This window comes from Corvus kubaryi, unplaced genomic scaffold (genome assembly GCF_017639235.1).
Source record: "Corvus kubaryi isolate FWS band 111438036 unplaced genomic scaffold, C.kubaryi_AGA036_p1.0 37070, whole genome shotgun sequence".
Classification (NCBI taxonomy): domain Eukaryota; kingdom Metazoa; phylum Chordata; class Aves; order Passeriformes; family Corvidae; genus Corvus; species Corvus kubaryi.
In genome coordinates this window covers 91590-104950 of record NW_024581025.1, presented here as the reverse complement: position 1 = coordinate 104950, position 13361 = coordinate 91590, and the positions used below count along the sequence as shown (strand labels likewise).

General features: G+C 58.1%; 2 protein-coding genes and 2 long non-coding RNA genes across 6 annotated transcripts in view; 2 read left to right on the top strand and 2 right to left on the bottom strand.

Annotated features, from left to right (window-relative positions):
• The first annotated feature begins 121 nt into the window (after positions 1-121).
• LOC121661145 lies at positions 122-1195 on the top strand. The gene is made up of 3 exons (XR_006014846.1): positions 122-542; positions 933-986; positions 1095-1195. It is a non-coding gene; the product is annotated as an uncharacterized LOC121661145 (long non-coding RNA).
• A 1434-nt stretch (positions 1196-2629) lies between these two features.
• Positions 2630-9302, bottom strand: CDC42EP2 (CDC42 effector protein 2). 3 transcript variants are annotated; one of them, XM_042021003.1, is made up of 2 exons: positions 8867-9302; positions 2630-4399 (listed from the first exon to the last, which is right to left on the bottom strand). In XM_042021003.1, exon 2 carries the CDS (start codon positions 4342-4344, stop codon positions 3709-3711), a length of 636 nt encoding a protein of 211 aa, XP_041876937.1. In that variant the 5' UTR covers positions 4345-4399; positions 8867-9302; the 3' UTR covers positions 2630-3708. The 3 variants fall into 3 exon arrangements, with proteins under 3 accessions (XP_041876937.1, XP_041876938.1, XP_041876936.1); XM_042021004.1 differs by lacking the exon at positions 8867-9302 and adding an exon at positions 7203-8851; XM_042021002.1 differs by lacking the exon at positions 8867-9302 and adding an exon at positions 7888-8851.
• Positions 4390-7317, top strand: LOC121661146. The gene is made up of 2 exons (XR_006014847.1): positions 4390-4547; positions 7039-7317. It is a non-coding gene; the product is annotated as an uncharacterized LOC121661146 (long non-coding RNA).
• A 372-nt stretch (positions 9303-9674) lies between the features above and the next one.
• Positions 9675-13361, bottom strand: part of POLA2 (DNA polymerase alpha 2, accessory subunit) — an 11213-nt gene continuing 7526 nt past the window's right edge. The window contains exons 10-18 of the mRNA XM_042020999.1: positions 13170-13212; positions 12750-12868; positions 12220-12258; positions 12026-12099; positions 11781-11889; positions 11184-11290; positions 10870-10929; positions 10474-10600; positions 9675-10314 (exon numbers count right to left, since the gene is read on the bottom strand). Coding sequence (XP_041876933.1) covers positions 10069-10314; positions 10474-10600; positions 10870-10929; positions 11184-11290; positions 11781-11889; positions 12026-12099; positions 12220-12258; positions 12750-12868; positions 13170-13212 — 924 coding nt within the window. The 3' untranslated portion in view covers positions 9675-10068. The remainder of the gene's footprint in view (positions 10315-10473; positions 10601-10869; positions 10930-11183; positions 11291-11780; positions 11890-12025; positions 12100-12219; positions 12259-12749; positions 12869-13169; positions 13213-13361) is intronic.

Genomic DNA, 13361 nt, shown 5'->3' with positions numbered 1-13361 from the left:
GGGGATGAAGGGGAGAGGCAGGGTGGGGGATACGGGGGGAGAAAAAGGGGGAGATGGAGGGGGGAGACTGAGGGGGAAAATGATGGGAGAATGAGTGATGAGATGGGGGACAAAATGGGAGGAGATCAAGGGGGGAGGGTAAGGGGGAAATGAAGGGAAAGTGGGGAGTCATCCACCCCAAGGAGGAAAATTACAGAAGGGAAAAAGGAGGTTTGGGAGACCCCATCGCTCCCTGCAATCCCCTGGGAGGAGGTTGGAGCGAGGTTGGGGGTGAGATCCCTTCTCTCGATGGATAAAACAAGAGGAAACAGCCTCAAGTTGCACGAGGGGAGGTTTATTCAGGAAAACTCCGTTATGGAAAGGGTTGTCCCGCCCTGGCGCGGGCGTGCCAGGGATGTGGTGGAGTCACTGTCCTGGAATTATCTCAAAAAATGCCTGGATGTGGCACACGGTGAACGTGGTTCAGTGGTGACCCTGGTGGCGCTGGTTGGACTTGATGATCCCAAAGGTCTTTTCCAGCCTCGATGATCCCATGGAAAGGGGTGAGAAGGGAAGAGGGAGAATGGAAAGGGAGACGGGGAAGGGAGTGAGGGCAGCGGGGAGGGATGGAGGAGGTTTGGGGGGATAAGGGAGGAGGAGGGGACGGAAAGAGGGGTGAGGGTTGGGGGGGAAATGAGGGGTAAATTGGGGGGAATGAAATAAGGGATAAAGGAGGATCAGGAGAGAATGAAATTAGGGATAAGTGAGGATGGATCTCTCAAATCCCAAATCTCCCCAGATTCCTTATGGCTGTTTATGATTTCAACCAAACCCCCTTCTTACCCCCAGCCTCTTCATCTCCAAAAAATTCCTGCCAAAAATTCCCATTTTTGAGCTCTTCTCCCTTTTTATCAAACGTAAATTAACCAAGAATCCCAAAAATCATCCCCCAGGACAGAGGTCGCCCACCGATCCCCTGGCGAGCGTGGTTTGACGTCAGCTTCCAGGTGAGTTCCTCACTTCCAGGCGAATTCCTCTCTCTTTTTCCTCCTCACTTCCACATTCCACCTGTGGTTTTTTCCCTGTTTGCTGTGAATTTGCCTTTTTTCCCCAAGGTCACCCCCTGGTCAAACCTTCCTCCTGCCCTTCCTCCTCCTCCTCCTCCTCATAATCCCGTGCCGGCTGTTCCTGGCGCTCATCCCACGGCTCCGTTCCCGGCTCCGGCCACACCGGAGGGGTCAGACACTGACCGCCAGCGTGGGCGGCGTTAATCCGCTGCCCGGAAATCCCGGGATAACGAGGAAGTTGGGAGGGAGGTGGGAATGCTGCCAGCCCCGTGCCCCTGCTGGGGTTAATTAATGATTCCATCCTTGATTGATTCCAGAATAAACGTCCCCAAAAAGGGAGGGGGAAGGAGGGGAGTGGGCGCTGAGTCACGGCTGCTCCGGATGACTCAAGTTCTCGGAACCGGGAGTAAATGAACAGCTTTGGCAACAGTCGTTTGCATAAATCATTAATCCGGGGAGTGATTAATTAGGGGACCAGTGAAGGAGGCTCCAGTCCTGTGGAAAGGGATCCCAAATGATTTATTAATGGTTAAAAATTAATTAAAGAATTTGGTTCTTTGCAGCTAAGGAGATGAGATTGTGGAAAAATTAATTTCAGGGATAAAAGTAACATCAGGGATAATTTTGGGGATAATTTCAGGGGTTTATAGCAAGTGTGCTCTGAAAGGTGGGGGAGGGAGGGAAGAGGGGGAGGAGGAGAGGGGTGAGAAAAGGAAAATCACCTTTTCATGGCAAAAAACCCCCGAAATCTGGCAAATTAAAGGAGCTTTTCCAGGACTGGAGCAAAGGGGGATGAGTGGGGGGAGAAGAGAAGCGAGCGAACGAGGTCCCAAATTACAGCTGGAACGCCCCGAAATCCAGCCCTGAGTTGTGGAAGGGATAAAACTGGGGGAGAAAAGGGACAAAACTGAGGAGAAAAGGGGATTTGGGCTGGTTTTGGTTATTTTGAAACAGCTCCGGCAGCGACGCTTTCGCAATTCCTGGTCCGAGATGGGGACAAACAGCTCCATCTTTAAATCACCAGTTAAGGTGAAACCCAGGAAAATTGGGGTGAAATCCAGGAAAATTGGGGTGAAATCCAGGAAAACAAGTGTCTCCACGTTGTCCCAACCCACCCCATGTTGGAAACCCCCCAAACCACTCTGAAACCCACCCAAAATGAGCCCTTCCGGGCTGTTTTCCCTTCAGGTTGTTTGTCCGAGCAGCAGCTGTGGTGCGTTCATGGGACAGGAGGGGACACGGAGCCACGTTCCCATCAAAGTCTCTCCCTGGGGTTAATTAATCACAAACGAGGCTCTAAAACGGCTCCGTCCCGGCGCTGGAATTGGTTTGGGGAGAAAAAAACCCAAAATAAATAAAAAGTGGACGGACTGCAGGGGGAGAGAGTTTAGAGCAGGGAAGGGTTGGACCAAATAGAAATTCAACCTGGGGCTGATCAAGTCTAATTAACCCCCGTTTCTTAATTGTTTTGCGGATGAAAACCTTGGAAAATTGGTTTCCCCCCAAATTCTTGGTGTTTTCACCAAAAGTGGTTTAGGTTTACGGACGCAGAGGGGGAGGGGAAGGAAGAGGCGGGACAAGGGTTCGTTAACGAGCCACGAGCTCGAGAATCTAATGACTCATTAGTCAGATAATCTAAATTAGACTCATTAGGCAGCGATCCCTGCGAGACCCAGAACCGCGACCACCGAGGAGGGAACGGGACCAACAGCGGGGTCAGGAGGGGCCGCGGCCCCGCCCCGGGGGGATCCGCCCTCGTTCTGGGCTCAAACTCCCAGAAATCGGCGAAACGCTGGAGTGAATGGGCAGAGTGTGGAAAAGGAGGCCCCGCGGGGTCCCACCCCATCCCCGAGTCCCGCCGGCTCCTCCTCGGCCCGGGGCCGGCCCCAGCGCGGCACCAGCGGCGTTCCCAGGGGGCTTTGTCCGTATTCCCTAAAATCCAGCCGAACTCCCCTCGGCGTTCCCTCCTTCCGGCCAAACAATCCGCGATCGACGGCGACGAGTCCCCCCCGGTGCCAGAATCCACCTCCACCTCCCGCTGGGATTTTTGGTTGTTTTTGCACCTCGCTGACGATTTCCAGCCCCAGCCCCGATTCTGCCGCTCCAGCTCGGCCCCAGAGGGGTTTTTTGGCTCCTCCATGGGTTGAGCTCCTAAAACAGCAGCCCCATTGGGGATATTTGAGCTCCTCCACGGGCAGTTTTGGCTTCTCCACAGAGACACAAAGCCCAGCAGAGATTTCCCGCTCGGGATTTCCCGATTTGTGGGATTTCCAAAGGATTCAGTGGAGCAGAAGTTGAGGCGGCACCACCGTGACGATCCGGGGGGTTCAGAGCCGCCAGCATCGCCCGTGGAGAGCAAACCCCAGTGTCCCCCAAAATCCTCCTGACCGGAATCTTTGGGAGCTCATCCCGCCAGGTCCCGCAGACGCGGAGAACGCGGCGGGGTCGCGTTGCCTGCGGTCGGCTCCGGCGCTGGAGGAGGGCGGGGAGAGCTCGGTCCCGGGGCTGAACCCTCGCCCGGCGGCGGCACCGCGGGCTCTGCCAGAGGAAACGCGGGAGTCCGAGCTGGGATTCGAGAGCCACATTGGAAAAACACCCAAAATCATCCTCATCACCCTCACCCTCGCCATCCATTCCTCGGTGTCTCTCCCTGGGGCCGCCCTCACGTCAGGATCTCCGGCCGGGCGCCGCCGCCGCGCTCGGCCTGGTGCCTGTCCATGACCTGCAGCACGTCCTCCAGGATGGACGGCCCCAGGTCCACGTGCAGGGACAGCAGGGAGCCGGCGTGCGACAGGAAGGGCTCGGCCTCGCCGTTGGCGGGCGCGGGGAGCCGGGGGCCGCAGGGCCGCGGAGGGGAGGCCGCGGCCTCGTCCAGGTGCAGCCGCGGGGGCTTGGGCGGCGCCTGGGCCGCGGGCAGGGTCAGCGCCTGCGGGCCGCCGAGGGCCGGCAGCGAGATGGCGTTTTTGAGCAGCGGCGACGGCGCCGCGGCCGCCTCCGGCTCCCCACCCGAGATCGTGGCCGTGCGCGAGAACTCGAACGGCGCCGCCGCCGCCTCGGAGCCGTCGCGGTCGCCGCCGTCACCGCAGCCGCTCTCGCTGCGGGGCAGCAGGTGGAACTTGCCCTGCAGGAAGGAGATGTCCCCGAACATGTCGCTCTCGCCGCCGCTGCCGATGTGGATCGTGTGGCGGAAGTCGCCCAGGGGCGGGCTGATCATGTCCGAGGAGAGGATGTCCCGCAGCTTCTCCTTCTTGCCCTTCCGGCTGCCCCTCTTCAGGTAGATCGGCACCTTGGTGGACATCTCGGCCAACGCAGCCCAGTCCGAGCTGGCGGCGCCTTCCCGGCCTCAGGACAACCTGCAAACCAACAGAGAAGGGGAAAAACGCTCAAAGCCGAGTTCTGACACGTCAACGGAGCATCCTGGCCGTCGGCACGGGCCGGGAAATGAATTCCAGACGCTCCCCCGCTCTCCGCTGGCCGCGTTATCGATACCCAAACTAGCAGGTAATGAAATCCAGGCGCTCGGGGCCTCGGCAGCAAGAGGCAGGAAAAGCAGGGGAGTCCAAAGGATTTGCGTTTGTAGGGAGGAATCGGGGTGTGGAGGTAGAGGTCGGGAGAGCAGAGTGCTGGGAAGAGGCGTTTTCAGCCCAAAAGGGATTTTCTCATTCTGACCCCGTCTCCCCTCGGCCCCGCGTTGTCCGGCCCCACCCAGCACCAGCTGGAGCAGAAACCAACGGAGATTTCGGCCGGAGGGGGAAGGAAGTTGGGGTTTCCCCTGTTTTAGCCGTGAGCTCTGAGTTCAGACGTCGGATCTGGGCCGGGTTTTCCAGCTGTGGGCAGAAATGAGGCAAAACCGGGAATTTTTGGTGCCATTAACATGTCCAGCCTTGGGAGACGCCTCAGTGGGACGGCAAAAGGAATGGAACAGGTTTGGGGCCACCGGAACGCTCCCTGTTAAATCAGCAAGTGGGACGTTCTGGAGCTTTTCACCCTTATCACAAATTTTCAGGGAAAAAATTCCATCTGTCCCCTGTCGGCGGATCCAATCCAGCGCCGCCGGCAAGAACAGAGCAGTTCGAGAGGGATTTGGGGATGGGTTTGTCCCGGGCTGGGACACCCTGAGGGGCCTCTCCTGGCCGGAATTCGACCCGGAAAAATCCCGGGGGAGCTGGGAGGATTTATCCTTAAAAACACAGCAACAACAAGGCCCCGAGGGATGGAAAATCCCATTTCCCCTTCAACGCTCCGGCGTCACCTCAGCGCTGCCCAAACCTCCTCTAATCCCCACTGTCACCCTCGCATTCCCTGCTTTTAGGGAATGTTCCCTTGCAATTCCCTGCTCTTAGAGAATGTTCCCTTGCAATTCCCTGCTTTTAGGGAATTTTCCCTTGCAATTCCCTGCTTTTCCCCCTTTCCCCCTTCCCAGTGCCACAAACCCCGTCATGGAGCCGCCCTGGCCCCGCTGCCGCCGCAGCCGCTCCCGAGGCCAAAACCGCCCCTGTGCTCTAATCCTATCTCTTATCCCCTGATTTAGGGAATATTCCCTTGTTATCCCGTTCTTAGGGAATACTCCTTTATTTCCCCCTAATTTTAGGGAATATTCCCTTATCATCCCCCGTTTTTAGGGAATGCTCCCCAATTATCCCCCGTTTTCCCCCAAATCCCGCACAGACCCCGCTACAGACCCGCGCTGGCGCCGGCGCCGCTCCCGAGGCCGAGAGGGAAGAGGATCCCGGGGCGATCCCGGGAATCAGCCCCGGGAGCGCGGCCCCGGCAGGGCCCGGCCGCCGCTCGGCCCCATCCCGGCGGCTCCGGGCAGGAAAATCCTGACGGTGCAGAATCCAGCGCCGCTAATCCCGGGATTAGCGCGGGACGGGACGGGCGGGGGGCGGCCCCGGGCTGACGGCGCAGAGAGGAGCCGGGGAAGGATCTTCCTTTGGAACCGGGGCCGGCGCGGGGCCCTCGGCCACGGAAAAACACCGGGGTCGTGGCAAAATTGTAGGGGAAAAAGTGGGGTGGTAGGGAAGAAGAGGGTTTGTAGGGAAGAAGATGGATTTGTAGGGGAAAAGAGTGGGCTTGTAGGGAAAAAGATGGATTTTTTTAGGGAAGAAAGATGGGGATGCAAGAAAAAAGGATGGATTTTTAGGAAAAAAGGTGGATTTGTAGAGAAAAAAGCCTCCAAAATGTGAATTCCCAGGTGAGGCTGAGGGTGATGATGGGGACGAGCACCCCGGAGCCGTGGGATCGTTCCCCTCCTGGCCATCCCTGTTCCCACCCGAAATCGCCCTCCCTGACCCCAATTCCTCCCCCCGGCCGCTCCCGCTCGGCTGGGCCGGGACAAAGGCCGGGAATGTTCCGGGAGCTCCGTTCCCTTTGTGCTGGGGAGAACAAAATCCCTGGGAAAAGGGGGTTGCAACGCAGGCAACGGGGGCAATTCCGTCCCCAAAACCCCTTTTCCAGGCATTTTGGGGGATTTTTTCCCGGGCAAACCCATGGCGCTCCCCATTCCCTGTGGGGGAGATCCGGAACAGGTGGAAAATGGGCTGGAAAAGGAGGAAAGCCCCAAGGAAACCCCCGATGAATAAATCATTTCTGGGAGCTTCCAGCATCCGGCAGCTCCGGGCATCCCTAAAAATCCAGCAGAATCCAGGTGACTCCGGAAGGAAGAGTCAGGAACGAGGAAAATGGGGAAAAAGGGGGAAAAAGGGGGAAAAAGGGGATGTTTTCCCCAGGATCCGAGCGGGAGGAGCTCCAGGAGACGCTCCCAGGACTCCGACCCCACGGAATCTCCTGAATCAGCGGATTCGATTCCCACAGAGGAAAATTTGAGGAATTTTTCCCTGTTTCCATCAATTCCGGCTTCAAGGGAGGCAATTCTGTTCCTTTTCCACCCGTTTTTGGCCATTTAGGGTTTGGATTGGAAGGAATTTGGGCTCTTTTCTCCCGTCCTCGGCAGATTCCATCGCAGTACAGGAAAATTTTGTTTCTTTTTCAGCACTTTGGGCTTCAGTGCATCCAAGGTTTTAATTTCTCGCCGGTTTTTGGCAATTCAGGCTCCGGCTCAGGAAAAGTTTGGGATCTTTTTGCCTCTTGCCAGAAATTTCTGCCTCACAGCCTGGAAATTCAGTTCCTTTTCCACCTGTTTTTGGAAATTCCTACCTCAATGTGAAATTCTTTTTCCCTTTTCTGCCCATTTTCAGCCCCTTGAGCTTCAGGACCTCAAAATTTGTTCTTTTCCCTGCCTGTTTTCCGTAAAAAAAATTTCCTCCTTTTCTGCCCGTGTCCAGCATTTTGGGCTTTGCCACACAGAAATTTGGGGGATTTTGGTCAATTTTCAGCAATTCTGGCTCCATCCGAGCAGCCCTTCCCCATCCCGGCGTCTCCACGAACAATTCCATCCACCTTTGCCAAAAGCGGGGATGCAGCGATGGAATTAAACTCCTTTTCCCACGGGAATGGCCCGAGGGAGGAGCAGCCGCCAGGAACTCACCCAGTTCCTCCCATTCCTCCCCCTCCCGGCCCGTTCGGAGCCTTTTTTTGGTGCCCGAATTCAAAGCTCGCCTCAAAATTTGCCCCTGGGAAGAAGATCTGCCCTGGGATCGCTCCGGAGGATGGATTTTCCCAAAAAGGATGGAAATGAGCCCATTTCCCTGCGGTGCCGGAGCTGCAGGAGCGGGGAGGAGGAAGAACAACTCTTTGGGATGAAGGCTGCGGGGTTTTTTTAGGGAATGGGGATGCTGGGAGCGGCGTCAGGACCCGTCCGACAGCGCTCTGGGCACGGGAAAAGCTGGAATTGGTTAAAATGGGTTAAAACGGGGAACGAATTCCCCCCGTCCTGCCCCACCTCGAGAATCCAGCGGAGAATCCGGAGCGGGGGCAGCGGGTCGGTGACAATTCCATGCCAGGGGACCCCGGGACCGGCCCCTTTTCCCAGGAAAACGCCGATTTCGGGGAAAGACGCTCGGCGGTCGGGAGAATCCAGAGGGAAGCCGGAGGATGAGGAAGCGCCGGCTCAGGGCAGGGAAATCTCGGCCTCGGCCACTCCCCGACCCCTCCCGGTGTCCCCGGTGACAAACCCGGCCCGAGGGGCGGCCAGGAAATCCACGGAAAAGCCAAAAAACCCAGGAAAAACAGTAGCAGCTCCGCGCGGCCGGGCCCCGCCCGGGAATTCCCGGGATGTGGCGCAGGAGCCGGGCTGGGAGCGGGCGCAGCTCGGGCACGGGGCCGGAGTCCGCTCGGGCTCCCGGGACGCTCCTTAGAAGGGGGGCTCGGAAATCCACGGATTCTCCCGTTTGCCGGGAAAAACGCCCGGAAAGCGCCGGGATCCGGGATCCGGCCTCTGTCCCGCGGCCGCTCCGGGGCTCCGGCGGCTGCTCCAGGGGCGATCCCGGGGCTGCTCGGGGATCCAGGGGCTATTCCAGAGCTCCCGGGACCATTCCGGGGCTGTTCCAGGGCTCCGGGGGCTATTCCGGGACCATTCCGGGGCTGTTCCGGGGATCCAGGAGCAATCCCAGGGCTCCCGGGACCATTCCGAGGCTCCGCCGCTGGTTTACGCCGGGAGCGGGCGGAGCCGGGGAGGGCTCCAATTAAGCTCTGGTTTAATTAAGCAGGGAAGCGGAGGGGGGGGGCAGCGGGGGAAGGAGCCGCTCTTTTTTCCCCGGATAAAAGGAAGGAATCGCCCCCTTTCCCTTTGAATCGCGGATGCGGCAGCGACGCGAGCGCGGCCGGGGCCGCAGGGAGAGCTCTGCCCGCCCTCCCCGCAGCATCCCGGGATCCCGAGCTCCCCCTTCCCCCGCCGCCTCCCGGGTTCCCGGCGCTGTCACCTGCGGGCCCGGGAGATCCCCGCGATCGGGGCCAGGATCGGGATCGGGGCCGGGATCGGGATCGGGATCCCGGCGCGCCCGCGGCCGCTCCGGCGCCGCTCCAGGCCCCACCCCGGCCTCGCTTCCCTTCCCGGGAATTCCCGGAGCTTCCTCGGCCGCTCCCCGGGATGGGCCGCGGGAAAAGCGCCCCGGGGGAGTGGGAAGAAAGCCGGAAAAAATCCCAGCGGGACTCGTGGCGGGGGTTCCTGCCCCCGCCCTAAAATCCTCGGGATTCCCGAATTAAATCCCGAATTAGGGATGCGGTTGAGCGGACTGGCCGCTGTGGGGGGAGCTGGAATTCCCAAAATCGCCCCAGGACGCGGCCCTGGCTCATCCCGCTGCGGTGTTAACCAAAATCGGTGTTTTTCCAAGGGAACCCGAGGCTGGCAGAGGAGAGTCCAAGGAGAAAACTGGGAGAAAATGGGGGTTTGGTCCCCTCCCCCGCAGGTGCAAAAAATGGAAATAAAGCTGGAAATAGGAGGGAAAACAAAATCGGGAAGATTTTATGGATGCTGGAAAAACTGTATTTTATTCGGGGTGAAAAGTGCTGGAATTGGGCAAAGAGCAGAGGAGGAACCGGGATGTGACAGTCAGAGGTGACCACGGCACTTCCTGGCTGCTCCATGGGGAGAAAGTGGGGATTTTTGGGAAAAGCCCAGCCGCTCACCAGAGTCGTGAGGGAAATCTCCCTCCCCAGCCCCAATTTTTCCTGGTTTTACCCCAAAATCCCCCCCTTGGATTCACCTTTTCCCCTTAGGAAATGACACCGTGAGTAACAAAACCTTTTAATTAATTTTCAGCTTCATCACCATAAATTTGAGGCAAAAAGGGAGGGAAAAGGGTCAAAGCCAGACCCGGAGTTGGTTTTTCCCAGGAAGCAGTGGCGCAGCCCTGCCAGGAATCCGTAATTAATTGGTTTTGGACTAATTAAAGTCCGAGTCCCCTAACGAGGCCACCGAAGGCGAGGGGTGACGCCGGGACAGGGAGGATCCCACACCCGGATTCCCCTTCCCGAATTCCCTTTTCCATGGGTGAACCCCACTGGGGAAATTCCTCCGTGCGCCAAACGATTTTGGGGGTTTTTAACCAGAATTCCGGGCATTTTAACCAAAATCCCAGGAGTTTTCATGAGCCGTGGGTGGGGAACAGGCGGAGCTGGGGACTCAGATCCTCACGACCTGGGCGGCCACGCAGGGGCTGCTCCGGGGGTCGGCCCTGGGGTTCTCCCCAGGATGGTCACCAGGATGGTCACCAGGACGGTCACCTGGACGGTCCCCAGGCTGGTCACCACGATGGTCACCAGGATGGTCACCAGGACGGTCCCTCCGCAGCAGCAGCCGCCCGTAGGTGCCCCCGGCCTGGCCCTTGGTCAGGCGCCCGGGGTTGATGCAGATGCAGCCCAGGACATCCTGGGGGGGACAGAGGGGTCAGCGGTCACAGGGACGGAGGGGACCCCACGGCCACAGCGGGACTGGGACCCTCCAGCCCCATCCCGGCCCTTCCCGTGCTTTATTCCCGCTGGAATTGCGGGCTGTGCCCGCCCCGGGGGGTTTGGGGTCCCCGCTGACCTTGATGAAGAAGCGGAGCTCGGAGGGGGTGACGAGGACGTCGGGGGTCACCAGCAGCGCCGCGAAGGCCGACAAGTTCTCGTAGTCCACGTTGAGCTCCTCGGAGGGCGGGTACAGGGGGTAGAAACTGCACGGGCAGTGTTTTGGGGAGGAAGGAGCCGTTTTGGGGAGGAAAGAGCTGTTTCAGGGGGTGTGGCTGTGCCAGAGTGCCGGGGAATCTGCCACGGACCCGCCCTGGGATGGACAGTGTGGAAACGCTCCAGGGTCAGAGGGTTCCCGACCCCAAAATGGGCGTTTTTAAGGTTAAAAGGCGACTCTAAAGGGGCAGGTGGTGAGGAGGGAACAGGATTTTCCTCGTTTGGCCCCAAACCAGCCCAGTCCGGGCCCTGCCCTCACCTCCGCTGGGTCAGGATGTGCCGCAGGATCCGCGTGAAGCGGTCGGAGATCCCGGAGGAGCTGCGGGACAGAGGGGAGGGAAAGGGGTGAGAAAAGGGAGGAAATGGGAAAAAAGAAACGGGGGAAAAGGGAAACAGAAGGGGAAAACAGGGCAGGAAGAGGGGCTAAAGGGGGGAAGGGAAGAGAGAGAAGGGGGGAGAAAAGGGGGAGAGAAAATGCTAAAAAAAGGGGGGAGATTAAAGAAAAGGGGGAAAAGGTTAAAGAAATGGGGGAAAAAGGTCCAAAAAAGGGGGAAAAAGGTCAAAAAGAGGCACCTGCTGATCTCCTCAGCCCCCATGTGGAAGAGGAGGTCAGTGGAGGTGAGGCCGAAGACGACGCCGTCGATGTCCAGGGTGCAGGGCTCGGGCACCAGGAGCACGCGCTGGACACACGGACACGGGGCTGGACATCCAGGACACCCCTGGAGAGCCCCAAAATGCCCCAACCCCACCCCAAACTTGCCCTGGAATGCCCTAAATCTGCCCCAAAATGCCACAAACCCACTCTGAAATGCCCTAAATGAGCCCTGAACTGCCCCAATCCCAACAAGTTTTCCTTAAACCCCCAAAATGTTCCCCAAAATCCACAGGGCCGAGCTGGATTTTCTGCAGGAGCATCAAATCTGCTCCTGAGGGATAAAGAATCATTAAATGAGGAAATTCGAACCCAAAATGGGCCTGGAGGGGCAGTGGGAGCTCTGGACTTCCAATCCCAAATCCTTTGTCCCCTGGGAAGCTGCAGCAGGAAATCGCTGCCGGGGGGGGGGAAAAAGGGGGATTTCACCCCAAATCTCAGCTGGGCTTTGCCAGGATGTGGAGGGATCTCCTGGGAACTCATTTTTGGGGGGAAAAGTGGAATTCTGGGGTCGGTACCGCTCTGTCCTCCTTGGGCAGGTCCGGGAAGGGGAAGGGCGGCTGCGGATACACGAAATCGTGGGCGACGTCCCGGAGCGACGGCACCAGGACGAGCTGGGAGCCAGCACTGGGGGGAAAAGAGGGAAAAATGGGATTGGGGGGAAGGAAAATGAGAGATTTGAGCCCGTTTGGGGTGAAAAGTGGCGTTTTGGGGCAAAAACTCCCCGTGGGAATGACGAATTCCAGGCCATTGCTGTCCCCACCTCCTCGTGCCCTCGATGATCGTCCTGAGGCAGAGCCGGAACACGTCCGAGAAGGAGCCCAGGAGCTGGCAGCTCTGGATTGAGGGAAAACAACGGGATTGGCACAATTCCCATATTTTTTGGGGTTTTTTTTGGGATCTGATGCTGCCCCAAATCCACAGGGATGGAGGGGATTTGGGGGGAGCCCTCCTCACCTCCACCTGCTCGTGTTTGGCGTCCAGGAACGGCCCAAGCTGTGGGAAAACGGGAAAAACAGCGAAGAACCACCTTAAATCACCCCCCAGAAAAGCTCATTTTTAATTGTTTTTAATAATTCTCATTAATGAACCCCCAATTTTAGCCCACAGCCCCAAAATTTCAGGGCAAAACGAGCCCCAGAAGGGGAAATTGCTGAAATGGATGCGTCGTGCCCAGGCAGGGAATCAGGATTTGACTCCAAAGGCAGCATGTGCTCTTAAAACGGAGCTTTTCTGTCATTTTGGGGTGAGAAATGAGGATCTGGGGGACTCTTAGGTGAAAAATGGGAGGTTTGGGCACTTTCAGGGCAAAAAGTGGATGTTTTGGGGTTCAGAAATGGGGTTTTAATGTGAACTTTGAAGGGTTTGGAGCCTCCCAAGCGTTTCGAGGCTGCAGGGTCAGGGTGAGGGGTGCAGGACTGGGTTAATAACGATGAAGGTAATTAAATATTCACTGTTAACGAGGGAGTAATTGGGGTGCCCCTCACCAGGATACAAACGTCGGGGCGGTCGCGGGCCACGACCTCCAGGAGGTCACTCAGGGGCTCGAAGGCGACGCCGTCCGAGGGTGTGAAGGGGCCACAGGCCACCAGCACCATCCTCTGCTCTGGGGGGAAAAGGGAGTTTTGGGGGAAAAAGAGGAGTTTTGGGAAAAAGAGGGGTTTTGGGAAAAGAGGGGAAATTTAGGGATGGAAAATGGGGGTTTTGGGGACACAAAGGGTTTGGGGGATGGAAAGGGAAATGTAGGGAGGGAAAAAGGGGAGAAAAAGCGGCTCGGGGACAATAAAGATGGGAGTTTAGGGCCTAAAAGGGAGATTTGGGATCCAAAATGGGGGCTCGGGGGTGAAAAGGAGTTTGGGGACAAAAATGGGGATTTAGGGACAAAAAGCAGAGGCACCGGGGCTCACCTGCCATTGGCTCCGTGGGGGTGTGGAAGGGCAGCGGGATCCCCTGTGGGAGAGCCGGGAACGTCTCCAAACGCCCCGATTCACCCCAAAATGCCCCGATTCACCCCCAAAATGCCCCGATTCCCCCCCAAAATGCCCCAATTCCCCCCCAAAATGCCCCGATTCACCCCCAAAATGCCCCAACCCCCCCCC